The sequence below is a fragment of the Platichthys flesus genome, chromosome 10 (assembly GCF_949316205.1).
Source record: "Platichthys flesus chromosome 10, fPlaFle2.1, whole genome shotgun sequence".
NCBI lineage: Eukaryota > Metazoa > Chordata > Actinopteri > Pleuronectiformes > Pleuronectidae > Platichthys > Platichthys flesus.
The window spans coordinates 11,778,141-11,796,394 of record NC_084954.1 but is presented as its reverse complement, the minus strand read 5'-3'; the positions used below and the strand labels follow the sequence as shown (position 1 = coordinate 11,796,394).

Sequence of the window (18,254 nt, the reverse complement as noted above, 5' to 3'; positions counted from 1 at the left end):
GTTTGTCTGGTTAAACCTTCATTCTTACAAAAAACATTTACATATTGTTATATACATTGAGGTGAAAATATGTTTCACTTCCAGGATTCCAGACTTGGCCTGTCTTTCTCCAGCTCACTTTTTTACTGCTAGATTAGGAAACTGCAAAATATAGAAATAATTATTCTTTGAATGTCACTGGAAAACGTTATTTTCATTGGAGAAAGGGGAATATAATGTTGAATACATACCTCCCAGAAAGCCTGGTCATCGAAACATTTCTTGTCCTGGGTTGGTCTCCAGAAGTCCCACTTGAGTATAAGTCCTTAGAGAAACAGAAAAGTCCCTAATAAAACAAGCTTATGAATGGTGAAAATAAAAACACAATCGATATACAGCTGGTGTTTTCATCCTTTGAATTGTAGAACACTAAAAGAGGCGTTGTAAGGGAATTTTATTAAAATACTGAAAACATAACTTTAACGCATTTTATTGAGAACCTCCTTATTCAATGTTCTGTCCTCTGTTATTTGAGGCTGTTAAAAATGGATACTTACCTGTGATGATTCCCATGGAAAGACTTATAGTGACGGTGAGGAGGAGAGTACAAATGTGAAACACAGCAAACCGGATTGCTCTGCAAATGAAGGACACAAGGTATCACAGCTTTTCTGAGGCAGTCTGTGCTTTGACGCCTTTCCTATGACTGATGCCTTCTTACATTGTGTGGTTTTCACAGTCTTTAATCTGCAGGACAAGATGTGCTGTCCATCCCAGTAGACCAGGGAGTCCGTGTGTACTGAGAACAGCACAGGTGTCGTGGCATTGAAATGCAAGTAGCATCTGAGTCTGGAAAATAATAGATTATCAGGAATCCGGGATGTACATTATTTGATTATGGACTAAAATTATTATTTTATTGTTGATAAAAAAAACCTTGAGGTATCTGTGTCCAATGGTTGATACAACAGCAGCAGTGAATCCAATCATCATGGCCTCCCATGGCTGATGAACCACAGACATGGCGACACCAACAGCGACACCACCAGCAAGAGTGCACCGCTGCATATGGATCTGACAGAGGAGCGAAGGCATAAAGAATCAGATCATGCCGACACCAAGCATATTGACTGATTTAATTTTAGGGAAGATTTCCTGGTCTCAAGGCAGGCACCTTCCCACATGTTAAAGATATCAGGTGTCAGATTGTACCAGGTTGAGTTTTCCCTTGGGACTGGAGAGCACAGACACGGCAGCTGCTGTTACAGAACTGACAGCCAGGGCCAGGTAGGTGCTGCACACGGCTTCGAGCTTCCTCCCGGGACTACGATCATCCACAAGCACCGAGTTAAAACTGGGCCAAAACATCCAGAGGAACACAGTCCCTGCAGAACAGAGAACAGGGTTTCTATTTTGTTCTCCTGTTGAAGGACATCATTCCCACCTGCTGCACAACAAACCCTAGCAGTTACACCAAAAATACTATGAGTATTACACACCCAACATGGAGAATAATCCAGATATGTGGTGCAATCTCTCTTTTTCAAATGGCTCTTCTGATCCTTTCCGATACAGGATCCAAGTCAGCATGAGTCCAAAGAAAGCCCCAAAGTTGTGTAGCATCATGAGGCTGTCCACCAGCCGCACCTGCAGGAAGGGAACATCAGCAGGAGCAGAAGCAGCGGTATTCAGTGCTATCAAAATCAGGACAAACCAATACACTGGTATGAAAATCTGATGGAAGGCTGTAACACAGGATAAAATATTATTTACCTTCAGCAGATTCTGCAGGACCCATTTATTGAAGATGAACCCTGACACCTCCAGCAGGGAGATGAGGATGAGCTGAACAGGGTTGGTCTTCCCCAGTACAGCTCCAATCGAAATGAGGACAGATGCTGTGCACATTTCTGCTTCTACCAAGCTGTATTAAAACAATACAACTCTAAAATGATAATACTAACAATAAACTTTCTTTATATAGAATCTTTCAAAACACACACGTTTACAAGATGCTTTATGAGTTTAATAGAAAAACAATTTGAAGATCACACAGCATTAGAGAACATGAGAATAAACAATGGACAAATAACAGAATAAAAATGTGATGGTTGAGAAAGAGAAAACCAATAAAGACAAAACATCTATGGAATTATTAGAAAATTGGTTTAAATAAATGAAGGTTTAAACAAAGCCATGAAGGTGAATTCAGACCAAAAATCCATTGAAAGCACACTTCCTCCTCAATTCCCTCAGGATTGTTGCATCCTCACACCACTCATCTTCTCTTCTGTTGGTTGTCTCTGGCACATTAAGGCACTTAACATTTGGGTATTTGCAATCACCGGATTCAAAAAAATTAAGCCATTTTAATTTTGATATTCAATTTTAAGCAATTGGAACATTTAGAAGAAGAAGAGTTAAGAGAGGATTATGTTTAAATTGATTCTCAAATGTATCAATGAAGAGAAGTTAGAATTGGAGACCTTGGATTTGGTGAAAGGTCTGACTGCTGTGTTTTGGTTAATCTGAAACTCTGCTGGCTCAGCCTGTCAAGGATGAAGACGGAGGTACAGGAACTAGAAGAGATTGTTCATAATAATTGAAAATGAAATGTGATGTGCTACCTCCTCATATCCAGCCGTATCTTTCCACTGTAGGCTTCAATACCGTTGAGTATGAGTGCCCACTGTGTGGCCATGACGGCAACAAGGAGGTTGAAGGCAGAGGCACTGAAACCATATCGCACGAGGAAAGTGCCCAAGAAGCCAAAGCCTAAAATCCCCATTACGTTCACATCCTGGAACTCTGCAGTAAGAGAGACATATAGCATGTTTTTAAACACATTTGTCACATATCTGAATAACAAATGTGTTAATACAGTCAATTCTAGCATATTTCTGCTAAGTTTTCAGGAGACAACCCACATCATCTGCCCCAAAAACAACCAGTAACTGTAGGAGCTTATCATCAAGCAACAGCAATAACTGCAGCCCCTCCCTAGATCCCTGACATATAATGTGACTTTATTTAGCTTTTTATAGAAGTGACAAGCTGCAGCTTAAAATGCCCTTTTCTTGAATGAATCATGAGGTGTATACAATTCTACTCTCTTCCAAATTCACTACTCACGTGGGTAGATGTTACTGAAGGTGTCCCCATGTGGCTTTCCATGGTACTGGATCTCAGTGTAAAAGGCATAAATGACAATGAAGCTCAGCTGCAGTAGGAGCAGCACAGGAGCCAGACGGGAGCGCAGACTTGGCGCGTACCGAGGAGCCATTAGAGATGTTCTCTGCACACTTCTCTATTCCAACTGACGCAAGTGGAAGGGTCTGAATAAGGGCACAACCCTAAACACAGCTGTTTTATCAGCTCTGGGCAAGCAGAGTGAAAAGGGACTGGTCCTGCATATTAAAGTTTGATTTTGTAGCTCATTGAAACCTGTCTTTTATTTGAACTAAGAACACTAAGACTATATATTAGAAAGAAAGTTTGGGCCATGATAAATACAATAAGATGAGATCAAACTTTATTGATCCCACAGTGGGGAAATCCACTTGTTAGAGCAGCAGGTAGACAAAATGAGGTAGACAAATGAATAAAAACGGCAATAGAAAATGAATCTAATAATATGGAGAGAATACACACAGACATAAATAAAGTAAGGTGCAGTGGGACAGAATACTTTCACAAACATTTATTTTGTATCGATACCAGTGTTGCTATTTTGGTTTGTGTTTTATTAGGCCATATTCTTTTGTATTTGTTGACTCCGTCACTGATCTTTGCTTCTTGCCACTAGATGGACTAGTCACTAGTGCATGTGTGAAAACATTTACCTGTACCTGGTAACTGAGGATAAGTTATTAGGATTTGTCCCCTTGGCACAATGAATATCTGAACCAAATTTCAGCTCAACTATTTGAAAAGTAACACTGAAGAGATCAACCAAGAGGAAAAGTATTCAGTAAATTATCGGTTCAATATCAGCAACAGAATTTCGCTGAGTGATATTTTAGTTTTATAATGATGTAAATCTACGGGTAAAATAAATTATAATTTTAATGATTTGTGTCAAACGCACGCTTATAGAGACAATGCATACACATTTTAATCTGGTTGCAAAACACAGAGTGCGCACATGGCCGTGGGCCAAATATCATCAACTCCAGTTTGTTATAATGTTTGAATGTTTCTGTTTGGCACAAAGGGTATTTTGTCCCTGAAACGAAAATTGTTTTCCTGCCCACAATAATAAACCAAAAGCAGGAACCTCTACGACTGAGCCCGCCCTCCCAAGCGGGTGATTGGTCCATCGTTGGTGCCGGATTGGTCAACAGACACCTGATTGGTTCAGGGGGGAGACGCTCCTCTTTGAGCGGCCCTGCGCTCCTCGCTCTGTCCCGCTGCATTTGGCGGAGACAGGAAGTGACCGAGCGGCCGCGGTGCGACCTGAGTGGCTCATCCCCGGATCCGTCACACGGAGCGGCCTCGGCGGAGACATTAATTGGACGGTCCAGCCGTCTGACAACTGCACGTAAAGTACAATACAGCGCGGCGGCTCGAGGTTTATTGAGCCTGCGCCGAGAGAAAAAGAGGAGGTTCCCGAATAGAGTGCTTTATTTATTTCTTTGTTTCCAACAGGGAGAGAAAAATAACAACAGCGACGCACAACCATAGCGACTTAATTTTTACATTTGTTTTTGTCCGCGTACGCAAGAAAACTGGATAAGACTACAGTGGTTGCTCAAAGGCCAAAGCCAAGAGGAGGAGGATGAAGCGGCGCAATGCGGACTGCAGCAAACTCCGACGGCCGTTGAAACGGAACCGAATCACCGAGGGTATATACGGCAGGTAACTTCTATGGAGCCTGGCGGAGGGTCCTCCTCACGACTCAAACGAGGGCCACTGAATGGAGATGCCCGCGGCTTGGTCTCTGTAGAGAGTGGGGTTTACTGGCATTAACACTCGTGTGTTAATTAACTGCAGCCGCTAGCACTCTTTATTAACCTGGTTAGCCGCTAGTATTAGCCAAGTGTATGCTAGCTGTATGTTATGGTTGTACATTCACTTGGAAGCCACCGTTAGCTGTTAAGCTAGCTGCGTCGTTAGGCCACACTACAGTTTGAGCCTTGTCACACAGTCTCTGTAACAGCAGCGTTACTGTATGAAATAAGGTTTTTATGATACTCAGCAAACAGCCTCCCATGTGTCGTCAGTTGTCATCAGCTAGCTCTGTCCGAATTAGCTGCCCCCTGTCAGCCAGTGTAACTTTTGTTGGCTAGCTCCACAGCAGCTTGTTGTGCTCATTGCCAACTTCACCACACACACCTTGCTCGCCCAGTAATACTCAAACCCATGTTATTATTAACCGTAAACACGATAAGACTGCAGCCAGTTAAACTGACTTCTGTTGAGCTTGCGTTACAACTAGTCAGTCTGGACACTAAACTGGCTTGACTGTCTTTTATATATTCACCTGACAGGTGCTACAGCTTTATGACTTCATATGTGTCTGATAAACCAAGCGTTAGAAGCCACTTGTTACACATGTCATCTAGACTCAGAGTTGCAGGGAAGTCCTTGCATTATTGAGTAGACGCCCCCCCCACCCCCTTAATCACACAACCATCATGCGTTGGATCTCAAAGAACACCCCCACTGTGTTACTTTCTGGGTCTTACTGTTCCAACAGAAACATGTCAACTGAGATCAAATTAATTTATCGTATTAACTGTGACACCAGGAAAGAGCCAGCAGCAATTTGCATCATCACTCTCTGGGCATGTGCTACCTCAACAACTCTTAAGAAATAGTCATGAATAAATAATGTATCTGAACTATTGTCATGTCCTAATGTTTAAAGCAGCATCACAAAAGATCATACCTTAGTAAAGACATGGGCCTCTTACAGAATTCCTGCAGAAGTCTTTTACATTTCCATATACTTGTACCCAGTTGCAGTTTTTAACATAAGCTGCTTAGACTAAGTGCAGCACACACAAGCAACTAATCTGTCTAACAGCAGCTCCAGAGACATGCATCTTACACTCTACTCAACGCACACCCACATCAAGCGCAATCTCTTTATATATAAACTTAATGACTCATGAGGGTATAGATGAGCACCTTTTTATCAGGACAAATCACATGGCCAATATGAAAATACACACTTTTGAAGGATGTGGTGTTTTTGCATTTTCAAGCATTTCATGTCATCAAGTTTTCTGCTCATTTTTTCAGTACCTTCCTGTACTTGAAGTTCCTGGTGGTGTGGGCACTGGTGCTATTGGCAGACTTTGTACTAGAGTTCAGGTTCGAATACCTCTGGCCGTTCTGGCTCTTCATCCGGAGTGTCTACGACTCCTTTAGATACCAGGGGCTGGTGAGTATAGTATAAAGTGTTAGACCGGAAATTATGCCTTCTCAAGAATCGTTTGTCATCTTTATAAAAAAAAAAAAAAAGCAAAGAAGTATGTTATGAATTAAAGTTTGTCACAGAGTGGAGGGCACACACATCTTTCATCTATAAACTGTATGGTGTACCTGAGTGTCGACTAAAATTATTGGTGTATTAATTTCCTGCTAGGAGGCCGGTTTGAATCAGAGCTCCAAACAAACGTTAATGCTAAGGTGTAGAAGGAATTTTTTGTGCTTCAGCCCCTCAGCAAATAGAGGCTGGTTGTCTTAGTATTAAACAATGTGCTAAAAATAGGACTAATTCTCATAGACAGAAACAAAATAAGATACTGGAGCACACTATTCACTTTAACAAATGTCTGACTACATATCTAAGTCGTTGTAAGCAGTTTAAGAAATGCGGAGCTTGAACAAGGATACCAACTTTAGACATGGACCGCCTTTTCAGCATTGTGTTATGTCTAAAATCACAGACAGACAGTATCACATTGTAGACAATTGTCTCACATGCTATAAAACATGACTTATCATTCCACCATAAGTCCAAATGCCTGTACACATGAATCAAATGTGCATACAACGTGGTTCTATAATATGCCATATTGTTATTATAAGTAAGCTTAAATTGTGTCTGCTATGAGTCAAAGCAGTGAATCCATGCCTTACCTGACTGCTCCAAATGATCGGAATTCTTATGTACTTGTAAAGATTATCAGGGATTTACCTCATCCTACAAGAGGAAAAGAGATTTTGTGGAGTAAAATGTCAGATGATAATCATCATATAATCATAGAATAACACACAGAGCATTCATTCTGACATACCAAAATCCAAGCAGATGAAGGAGACACTTTATGAGAATCTGGAAGTCAGAATAGTGAGAGAAAGCATCTAGAAATGTAGCAGGCAGAAGGTGCTGCAGCAGGTATACAATGATGTCACAAATCAGATCATATCAGTAGTTTATTGCTAGAAATGAACAATCTCAAAAACAACAAACTGTTTTTACCTTGTAGCTGCTTATTTGGATCGTCCTCATCTGACAGGACATTCATATTGATATATCTATAGATCTGATCAGGCATGCAGTTAATTACTCTCGCTGTTAATCTTTAAAAACAATTACAAATGTTTATATATCATAACTTTATTTATCTATAGGTTCACTACAGATGCTGGATTTCTTGTTCTCATTGAAATGCATTGTGTAGTTGTGCGTGTGTTGGTGCGTCTGTCTCACATAGATGTAGCAGGAGAGAAAAGAACACCTAATATTTCTTTAGTCACTGTAGAATTGGTCATAATTTCAATATGGAGTTATCACCCAGGAAGAGATCACTCCCATTACAAATGATACAGATAGGGCTATGATCATTCATTGAACCGATGTCCAACAATTAAACACTAGTTGTCAGCCTGGAAACCATTTTCTTTTTGGTTTAAATTTTGGTACTTCATGTGTTGACATTGTCATTTTTAGTTTGAAATACTAACAGAGATACTATCTATATCTCATTTCCCTGCTTATTTTTTTTGTTAATTGTAACTACCTCTCCTCTCACTTACAGGCCTTCTCAGTATTCTTTGTGTGTGTGGCGTTTACCTCGGACATTATTTGCCTCCTCTTCATCCCAGTGCAATGGCTATTCTTCGCTGCCAGTACCTATGTGTGGGTGCAGTATGTTTGGCACACAGGTACGACCCTTTTCGTTTCAGATGTCTTGACATTTGTTATTTTATTCTAATGCCGCATAGGAGAAGTGGTCAAATGCCAGTGATAATTTGACTTTACGCGGGCTTGTTTGTAATTAAGGAACAAAAGTTGACCTTTGTGTCTACAGATGTTCCGTTGACCCAAGCTTTCGTTATATTTTCTCAAAAAGACATTTAACATAAAGCCTCCTATGTAATTTCTACAGCTTCTACTTCATACTTCTTGGGAAAGCAGGTGTGAAAAGTAGTTTGCTTCACATTCACATTTTGCTTCTTAGAATTTTGCATGGTGTGTGTAAGTGAGCTGCACTCCACAGATTAGTTGTCACTCTGATTTAGTGGTAACCCCCTGTGTTGACCAAAGGCCAGGTGTCAGATTGAAATCCTCATGCCAGCTGGGGGGAGGGAGAAACACAGAATGGTCACCAGTGACTTTCCGAGTCTTTCAACATAACTGACAACACATTCACAACCATAGAAGTATTCACATTTCTGACCTTAACACAGACCTGAGGTTAAGGTGTGCGAGTGTCTTAAAGCAAAGGAGACATTGGTTAATGTCTATCGTGACCACACTGTCATAAGGGGTCAGAGGCAATGCTGCAATGAAGCGATCACATCAAGTGTTTACCAGTTGTTAACCTTTTCTGTATCTGCAAGTGTGCAGGGTAAGAAAAGGTAAACCAAGGCAGACCAATGTTAATCAAGGCGAATGACCCTGCCACCGTCTCTTGGGACAGTTGAAGTGGTTGCAACATAATCTTATGGCCATCTTAAGTTATCGGTGTCTTTACAACCAGTATTGCACCTGTGGTTTTAGTATGGGTTATAAACTACAGTTAAATGAAAGAACCAATATATTTTATGCCAAATTCTTTAACTGTCACTGAGAATATAATTAAAGCCTTTCTCAAGCTAAAATATTATAAAATTAGGATTTTAGGAAGCGTCTTATGATTATTTTATTTTTTTATTATGGCCAGGTATTCTGTGCCTGCTTTGCTAGTTGTTGCTCTTTGTTATGAACACAATTTAATGCCCAGTTCTAACCTTTTCATCCTTCTTTTCTTTTCAGAGAGAGGTGTCTGTCTGCCCACAGTGTCTCTTTGGATACTGTTTGTGTACATAGAGGCAGCCATCAGATTCAAAGACCTGAAGAACTTCCACGTGGACTTGTGTCGTCCGTTTGCTGCACACTGGTGAGCCACTGTTTTGTTTTAACAAGGGGTGGCAGAACACTGTTCTTGAAGTTCCCGTTTTGATTGAAAAGGCATGTCTGAGTGTAGCGTCGACTGTGAATTTGTCACCATGGTGCTGAGGAATGATGTGAAGGAAATACTGTTTTATCTAAACACAGAGATTCTTTCATTCGTTTCTGACTTCATGAGGTCAGTGATGTCACATTGTTGTGGGCTACTTGCCTCTTAAGTTTTTTTTCCTGAAAATCTTAAAGAATTAAGCACTCAAACATAATTTATTATGCAAGTAGGAACTGCTGTATCCTGGGTATTGGTCTGTCTGCACTTTCATGTGATCTGAAGGAGGCTTAAATGAGTACTCTACAGTGAACATTGATATTCATACACAGTATTGTATAAGGCTAAGAGGGCTAAATAATTTTACTCCAAGGATGAGTCAATTTCTGCAGAAAGGTTTCCTTGACTGAATCTACAGTTTTTTTTCTTCAAACTATAATCAAAGGGTTCGAATTGTAAGTGTCTTTTTTTTATGACCTTCTTTTGTAGCATTGGATACCCAGTGGTCACGCTTGGCTTCGGCTTCAAGAGTTACGTGAGCTATAAGATGCGTCTTCGAAAGCAGAAGGAGGTGCAGAAGGAGAATGAGTTTTACATGCAGCTCCTGCAGCAGGCTCTGCCTCCAGAGCAACAGATGCTTCAGAGGCAAGAGCGAGAAGCAGAAGAAGGTAGGCTTCAAACCCATGTGCGTTTCATACTGTGTGCACACAGTTCAGGTTCAAATGAGATCTGGATAATAAAATCACAGTTTTATTAGACATGTAAAAAATCACAAAACAGACATGTTGTGAAATAGGTATGTAGGGTGCCTGGAGAGTTCACTGTCAGGGAGTCAGTTATGACTCATCCACGGGCCGTAAGGTCTGCCAGTTATCTTTGCATCAGTCATTGAATACTGTTGTAAAATCTATAGCAGGTACTTTATTCCCCCATTATTCTGTAAAAATATACAGTATTGTATGCTACAGAAAAAAAGTCATAACGTTTTTACAGCTATTGTGCAACATGAAGGTTGAGAAAAAACAGTGTTTGATATATGTGAAGTTAAATTTTTCTGGGAATGGCTCTTCTCGACAGATTTTGGTCCTGCTCGAGTGATTTAATGGATGATGACAAATGTGGGCCCTAAAAGCAAACTATTCATCATAACTATACATATTCAAGTTCTCTATTGACGTTACTCCAATATTACTCCACCTTAGACTTGCAGCATGTGAAGCAATTCCCAGTCTATTCAAAGTCTGTGAGTTTAACAGGTACACATAAACATGTTCATCCCAAGAGGCTCTGTTCTTTGTATGTTATCAGGCAAAGATTTGAAAAGAATCCTACACTTATGTTGAAAAGTCAAACTATTCTCTAAATAGTCTCTTTTCCTTGACCCAAGGTGGAAAACGTCATAGGTCAAGAAATTTACATTGAGCTACAAACAGACTGGAATTACCTAGTGACAAACTGTGCTTTACATCTACAATTCTTAAAAAAGTTAAAACCGAATGACATAATAGTCGATATTCTCAATTTATACAGAGGGACAATTTTAACAATATTTACTTGGAGGAAGAAACTGGACTGTAATGTCGAAATAATAAATGACATTATATAAACAAGTTAAGTAAGTTGAGCCCTTGTAATAATAATTGAATTAACATTTTTTTTTAATTTGGCAAGGGACCAGAGTAAAAGATGTTCAGAGACAATATTGAGTTTCCTGGTAGTGCTTTTTTACCTTTTTTATATATTTGATAAGTGAAACATTTTGTGCATTCCACAACTGGGGGATTGACATGATGATGATACTGTCAACCAAAATTTCAATAAGCTTATTGTTCAAAATGACTCCTGACTGAACTAATGTGTCATGAAGAAATCAGGAGCTCAGATGATCATGTGAGGATTTACATCAGTTCTGGTTAGTGTCAGGAGAATAAAACGGCTATTCAGTTTTTTTTACATGGATCTGTCTGGATTCACAACTGCCATGCATACATGATTTCCCATCATTTTAACTGTTGCTGCCCAATGTGTTAATGAGGTCCTTTCCTTTAAAAGAAAGAATAACCTGTACTAAAACAGATAGGTGAGGAAGTATTGAAACTGCTTTCTTTATCATTTAGATAATTTAAATAGTGCTTATTATGGCTGCCACTTAAATACTCCCAGGTAAATTCGCTCATTTACGAACCTTCATAAGTAAAATAGATTGATCGACCACAATATGTTGGGAAGTAAGTAGGAAAATTGTCGCCAGCATATGAGTTGTGACTAGACAACCAGTATGTAAAAGGCAAAGATCACTGAAATGTGACGGTGTGGTAGTATTTGCATTTGTTGTAACTATGTCCATCTCAGACATGTGAATCCGGTGCCCTTGCTCTCACTGCTTATATAAAGTCATTTGCAAAATATGAAAGATGTAGATTTACACACATCAGATATACCAGGAGATGAAGTCTCAAGTCAGTTGTCATATCTATTTCATAAATGTCCCCTTTTCATTTCTTGTTTTCTTGCAGCAGCAGCAAAAGGAATATCTGAAGTGGACACACCTCCAGTATCACAGAACGGCGCCCCAGCCAATAAAAAGATATCTGCGCCACTGCCAGAACTAGAGTATAAAGAAAAAGGGAAAGAGGGAAGGGGCGGCGGGGAGACTAAAAAGCAGCACAACAGCATCCTGCCATCATCAGTGGACTCTAAACTCCAGGAGATGGAGTATATGGAGAACCATATGAACAACAAGAGACTGGCCACAGAGCTGGGCAGTACAGAGAACCTGTTGCTTAAAGAGGACAACAATTCTTCCTGCTCCTCCTCTTCGTCCTCCTCCTCTAAAAACTACAAAAACGCTAGCAGCAATGCCGCAACGCTCAACTCCTCGCCCCGTGGCCATAGTGCTACCAACGGCAGTGTGCCCTCCTCTGCACCACCATCTTCTTCTTCCTCAGGGAAGAACGAGAAGAAGCACAAGCTATCAGTAGGGAAGGGGTTGGCGGGTGGCCCCCACAGGGATCCCACAGACAACTGTATCCCCAACAACCAGCTGAGCAAGCCAGAAGCACTTGTTAGGTAAGAAGAGCATACAAATTCATTAAGACTAATTTACTAGTCAATATACTAAAGTTTGGCAAATGAATACATGAACATGGAAACCTGCATCATTGCTTTGGTTTGGTCAGTCAATTACCCTTATAATTGACTGAAATGTTTTTGTTGCCTGCTGTTTATTTTGTGCTTCTTTATTCTATGCGTCACTGCTGTGTTTTTATTGACCGCACCATTTACATTTTGACCTCTTGTGTACCTGGAGCAGACAAACATAGGCTCAGAAATAGATTTTGCTTTTATGCAGCTAAAACAAATCCATTTAAAATACGGAAATCTGCTCTGATTGACCTCCCAAGTTGAGGCCATTGATGATGTAAGAGAACCTGCACAAAGCAAACAGATGGTCATCAGTGTTTCCCACAGAATTTGATTCTATTTGTGGCTGTAACTGATGGTTCTTAATGCCAAGTACTTGGTGACTAATAAATAATTGAACAATATGTACAGCTCAGTTGCTTCACGTTGTGTCAAACATCATGAGAGGGTAAAGACATCCGGTAAAAGCTTTATAGAATCTTTTAGGGTGCAACTGGACACCGATGTGGCAGGATTTCTCCTGGGGCTCCACATTATGACAGAAAGTTCATAGACACAGCTTTATGAATTAAAGTGTTACTTATTTGAAAAATCAAAGTGGATTTTTGTGCATTTTTTTTGGTGACTGCCAGAGTTGACAGCAGATAGGAAAAACATACCACATATAACAATATCTGTAGCATCACATTCTAGTTTGAGTGTGTATCAGGCTGTGTATCTAACTCATTAACATTTTAATTAAGAATTTAAATGTAATTCATAAATCTGCTTATATTAAATATGAGATGGCCTTGGCAACAATAATAATTCAGGCAAAGCTTTGCTTTTGAGAGACTCATCTGTGATCTAAACTTTTGCACAACGAAGGGTTGGGCTGTACAGACCAAAACATGAAGAGTCTTGTATCCCTGGCTACATACATATACATGTATTGATACTAGAGTGTAATATTTCTTGGAATTTAACTTGATCTGTGCTTACAGCAGCAGTGTTATGTATTTTCTTAAGATCATGCTAATGTCATGTAAGCAGCACATCAATGCTTTGCCTCTTTTAACTCTCCCACCACTGACAGATTAGAGCAGGATGTTAAAAAGTTGAAGGCCGACCTGCAAGCCAGCCGGCAAGTAGAGCAGGATCTGCGCAGCCAGCTTGGCTCACTGGGCAGCGCAGAGCGCTCCATACGGACTGAGCTGGGTCAACTGCGCCAGGAGAATGAGCTGCTTCAGAACAAGTGAGTTGTGCTCATTGTCACTGTAAGAAAACAGCAGTCTTTATCAGAAGAATCATTACATAATCTACTGTGGAAATGCTTTAAATTCACAAATGAGTTTCTGATTGGGGAAATATCTTCTAGAAGATTCTTACAGTTTGGTGAAGACTTTTCATGCTATGTACTTGTTTGCCTCTGCACTTGCAGGCTTCATAATGCTGTCCAGGCAAAGCAAAAGGACAAACAGGCTGTAGGCCAACTAGAGAAGAGGCTCAAAGCAGAGCAGGAAGCTCGAGCCACTGCTGAGAAACAACTTGCAGAGGAAAAGAAGCGAAAGAAGTTAGAGGAAGCCACAGCAGCCAGAGCAGTAGCACTAGCAGCAGCATCCAGGTTCGTGCACACCTGATGTTACAAATTAGGTTTTCAACCATTTTACTCTTAACTTGTCACTTCTTTCTTTCAAGGTGTGTTGTTTTTTAGCTTTAATGTAATTCAATACTTTATTTCATACTTTTTTACAGAGGGGAGTGCACAGACACGCTGCGGCGACGAATTACTGAATTAGAAACGGAGTGTAAGAAAGTAACACTGGATATCAAGCTAAAGGAGGACCAGATCCGAGAGCTTGAATTGAAGGTGCAGGTGAGGATTTATAATTTTAAATTAAAGCACTTGTAAAAGATTATTAACATTCTCAACAAATGTTTTACTTGCATGTAGTTATCTTTTTTTATTTTTTGGTTTTGTGTAATTTTTTGTAAGGGGAGTTGATTTATTTTTAGATTTTCTGCCTGTGTCAGCCTGTGTCAAGTAAACGGTGTACATTTTTTGTGGTAATGTAGAGAAAATGTTAAGCTTCTTAACCTATTTTAACTTTGTTTTATCAATAAACAATAGTGCTCACACAGAAAGCAGCACAGTAGAGTCCTAACAAGCAGTCAATACACTTTCTAAGAATAGTCAGTCAATGATTAACAGCCTTTTTTGTCAGACGGTATTTACACAGTGCTACCAACATGTCTGCTAAAGAAACCAACAACACAACCTTCAGTCGCCAGCCTACCATAACCCTAGCCCAGTTTTAAATTAACCAGTCACAGACAATAACCTCCAGACTTCTCTCTTCTCTTCCTCAGGAGCTTCATAAATATAAGGAGAATGAAAAAGACACAGAGGTGTTGATGTCTGCGCTGTCAGCCATGCAGGACAAGACCCAGCACCTGGAGAACAGCCTGAGTGCAGAGACAAGGATCAAACTGGACCTCTTCTCTGCACTGGGAGATGCCAAGAGACAACTGGAGATAGCACAAGGTCGGCTGATTGACTAAATGTTTATTCACACATGATACTGATGCTGCTTTCAGACATGGATGTTTTCTGGAACTTTCCCTGCCAGCTGCCTAGTAAAATGTCTGGAAAGTGTCAGAGTGAGCTCAAGTGAGGATGCAGCAGGAAGCTGTACCGATGAACACTAGATGGACATGAACACTGGAAGAATACAAATAGACGCCCACCCTCGCTTGAATGTTCCTGCTGTGAATGTGGACAATCTCCCTGTTGTGTTCTTCATTAATGAAAGACAACTGAGGCTACATCCATACAAATGATTTGTTTGACAATCCATCATCACTGTAATGAAAACGTCTGGCGTCCACACTACTAGAGAGTTTTAGCACTGAAGGGAGAAGTTTGGAAAGGCTACTAGCCCTGTTTTTGTTTGTAGACTGCTGGGCAGCTTTTTAGTCTGGATGGGCACTGGATGGAGAGGTTTGGAAACTGAATGGAGTTCATGTCTGAAAACAGCTTTTAGAGTGTGAGGACTAGTACAACTAATATTTGGGTTGTAATCATATATTTAAGTTCTTGTTTTTGTTAATGTCTTCTTCCAGGTCAAATCCTGCAAAAGGACCAGGAGATTAAAGACCTGAAGCAGAAGATAGCTGAAGTGATGGCCGTCATGCCCAGCATCTCCTACACAGCTGACACCAGCAGCATGAACACCGTGGGCCCCCACTACTCCTCCAAGTTCATGGACACCAATCCTTCTGGCCTCGACCCCAACGCCTCTGTTTACCAGCCAATGAAAAAGTGAACGCTTGGTCCTGCCCCTCATCCTTTCCTCCCCTTCATCCATACTCTCTGCAGTTTTTATTTCACCTGCAGGCCCACCACCTTCCAATCTGCTCGGCATGTCTGTGGCTGAGAACATTGTTTTTTCTTGGGGTTTTTTGTTTTCTCCACGCCAGGTCAGAAGGATGTTGGTATTGTGTGACTGTATTTGTTGTAGTTAAAACAAAAGACAAAAAAAAACTTACAATGGACAACTAGGTAGTCCCAGATATGTTTTCTCTTAAGTGTCTAGTGAAACCTCACAGAATCGGGTATGTACCTTCATCTGAAGGTTGTTTCTCTCCCTTCCCCACACTGCAGCCTGTTACCTGCTCTTTGGTCCTGGGTAATAGCTTCTTATTTATTGTTTTAGGTTGATTTATTTTATTTTTTTCCTACAATCATGAAGGCGAGTTCTCCATTGTCATACAGCTTGACTTGTATCCTGTTTTTTGGACAGTTTTTTTTTTCTCACAAGGTAGTAAGGCAACATCTGTACAACCAGAAGAATGTAGTGCAAAGTTGGCACAGACTCTCTCCCCTGTTATGTTTTATTTATTCTTTCAATCCACAATCAGACGTCAAATTAAACCGGCCCTCGGCTGCTTTGGGGTTTGGTGGTAAACTGTTTGTTTTTTGTTTCTCTGTTTTAAGTGACGATTTGAACAAGCTGGAAAATATCTGATGTTGGAAACAGAAACAGACTTTGAAAAGAAACAAACCCCAGGAGCTCTTGAGTTCTTGAGTTGAAGAAGTGCAGGAAGAGAAGACTGCAAGTTCACAGCTTCTCAGTACTCTGCATCGTCTTTCTCCAGTTGTCATGATCACAGTGCCTTGAGTAGAGGACATAAACTGAGAGATAATGCGACATTGACCCGCCAAAATTAGTTGTGAAGCATCTGGCTTAAGGTGGAATGGATAAGAATTTGCCCTTGCTCAATCAAGACGGACAAAGTTAACTTCAGAAGCCGATTTGTTTTTTCCAGCCAATTTCCTGGAGGGCAGCTCTGTCCATTTTGTTATAGACATCGCAGTTAACAGATAAAGTGTTAAGCACCAAAACCAATAGATTTCATTGTACTCCTGTTTGCCTGTTGTCAGTATATTGGCATGATGTTATCTACCAAAGAGTCTACTGCACACAAGTCTCTAAAGAAGCTCATCCATACGGCTGTTAAACCCCAACTCCCTCAGTTGAAGCCATCGCTCCCTCTTTTCTTTTTTTGAGTTTCAACTAAAAGTTGCACTGTAGAAAACACAAGCTGTTTGAAAGGGAAATTTATAAAGATGGATTGTGCAATGTACACACAGCATCGGAAAACGCCAACTTGAATATTAACAGTTAAATATTATTATTTATTAATCTTCCACTTCCGTTTGTGTGCCAAGACTGGAATGCTTGTTTCTTCTAGTAATGTGTTCAAGAATGTACCGCAAATCAATTGGCTGACATTTGTTTTTTTTCTGTCAATTATCCAGTTGGATATCACTTAATGGAATTATCTGTTTAGCAGGTAGAGAACAGTGGTCACCTGCTTGTAGTAGACCATGTAGTTAAAAGTAAGGGACTAGAAAGTCAAACATTTCCTTTTGTGAATGTTACAGTATTTGCAACTGTCGGGCAAGTGGCTGTTTTTTTTGTTTTAAAGCAGCTTTCTTTACTCCCGTTTCTGGTATTATCGTTATTTTCCTGCAGGGAGAAAAATCGCTTAAGTCTGATGTGGTTTCGCTGTCATCTGAAATGACCATTGTGCGTGTGGTTTTCGCATATCGTATATGGAGAATCCTTTTTTCACCCAGAATGCTGACATTAGCTCCTGGGATGAAAAAAAGAAGTTGCGAAAAGTACAGTTTAATCACTTGTTTGGTCAACTGATAGGAAGTGTTTTGGTTTGTTTTTTGTTTTCTATGCCCACAGTCACTGCTCTGTTTCTCCCCAGGTCTGACCTTGGCTGTGCTCTCGCTCTGTGAGGTTTGCAAGGAATAAACTTTTCTTTTTTCTTGCAAATTGACTTCTATCGGTTTGTTGCTCCTCCCCTCGAACCACGTGTCTTGACTTTAAACACTTCTTCAGCTTTGAATAAGAGTTTGTATTACTACAGATGTTTACACCTCAACATCGTTATGTATTTATAGTTTGTTATTAAGGTGATCTAATACAAGATATCACTGATGTTGTCGGAAATGAAACTAACTAAAAATCATGTTTCTCATGTGATTCCCTAAATTGAATGGTATATATGTTTAAGTTCACCTCTGAGCCATCTCAACCATTCCTGTATTACATATCAAACACTGTAAGCCCATCAGTTTCATTTTATTCTAATGTCATCTTTCCTAAATCATTTTATTACTTCACTCAAATTAAATGCATTGCTAAATACTCAAAGTTTAAGTTAATTTACATATTACATGTG

General features: G+C 40.2%; 2 protein-coding genes across 5 annotated transcripts; one reads left to right on the top strand and one right to left on the bottom strand.

Moving 5' to 3' along the window:
- Position 1: 1 nt before the first annotated feature.
- Positions 2-3,318, bottom strand: rhd (Rh blood group, D antigen). 2 transcript variants are annotated; one of them, XR_009922039.1, is made up of 10 exons: positions 3,112-3,318; positions 2,607-2,787; positions 1,753-1,903; positions 1,479-1,626; positions 1,192-1,364; positions 916-1,053; positions 701-828; positions 537-616; positions 231-325; positions 2-141 (listed from the first exon to the last, which is right to left on the bottom strand). XR_009922039.1 is itself a non-coding variant. In XM_062397114.1 (10 exons), exons 1-10 carry the CDS (start codon positions 3,260-3,262, stop codon positions 115-117), a joined length of 1,251 nt encoding a protein of 416 aa, XP_062253098.1. In that variant the 5' UTR covers positions 3,263-3,316; the 3' UTR covers positions 2-114. The 2 variants fall into 2 exon arrangements, 1 of the variants encoding a protein (XP_062253098.1); XM_062397114.1 differs by having other exon boundaries at positions 231-304; positions 3,112-3,316.
- A 1,146-nt stretch (positions 3,319-4,464) lies between these two features.
- maco1b (macoilin 1b) lies at positions 4,465-17,849 on the top strand. 3 transcript variants are annotated; one of them, XM_062397259.1, is made up of 11 exons: positions 4,465-4,836; positions 6,226-6,367; positions 7,971-8,097; positions 9,191-9,314; positions 9,861-10,039; positions 11,888-12,440; positions 13,591-13,749; positions 13,936-14,118; positions 14,250-14,364; positions 14,865-15,039; positions 15,618-17,849. In XM_062397259.1, exons 1-11 carry the CDS (start codon positions 4,757-4,759, stop codon positions 15,818-15,820), a joined length of 2,040 nt encoding a protein of 679 aa, XP_062253243.1. In that variant the 5' UTR covers positions 4,465-4,756; the 3' UTR covers positions 15,821-17,849. The 3 variants fall into 3 exon arrangements, with proteins under 3 accessions (XP_062253243.1, XP_062253242.1, XP_062253241.1); XM_062397258.1 differs by having other exon boundaries at positions 4,466-4,836; positions 11,891-12,440; positions 14,250-14,370; XM_062397257.1 differs by having other exon boundaries at positions 4,468-4,836; positions 14,250-14,370.
- The last annotated feature ends 405 nt before the right edge of the window (positions 17,850-18,254 follow it).

Coding starts and splice junctions, on each gene's coding strand:
- rhd (XM_062397114.1), bottom strand. CDS start 3,262: ATGGCTCCTCGGTACGCGCCAAGTCTGCGCTCCCGTCTGGCTCCTGTG. Junction 2,788..3,111: donor CTTCAGTAACATCTACCCAC/GTGAGTAGTGAA, acceptor CTCTTACTGCAG/AGTTCCAGGATGTGAACGTA. Junction 1,054..1,191: donor CCAAGGGAAAACTCAACCTG/GTACAATCTGAC, acceptor CTCCTCTGTCAG/ATCCATATGCAGCGGTGCAC.
- maco1b (XM_062397257.1), top strand. CDS start 4,757: ATGAAGCGGCGCAATGCGGACTGCAGCAAACTCCGACGGCCGTTGAAA. Junction 4,837..6,225: donor ACCGAGGGTATATACGGCAG/GTAACTTCTATG, acceptor TCATTTTTTCAG/TACCTTCCTGTACTTGAAGT. Junction 10,040..11,887: donor AGAGCGAGAAGCAGAAGAAG/GTAGGCTTCAAA, acceptor GTTTTCTTGCAG/CAGCAGCAAAAGGAATATCT.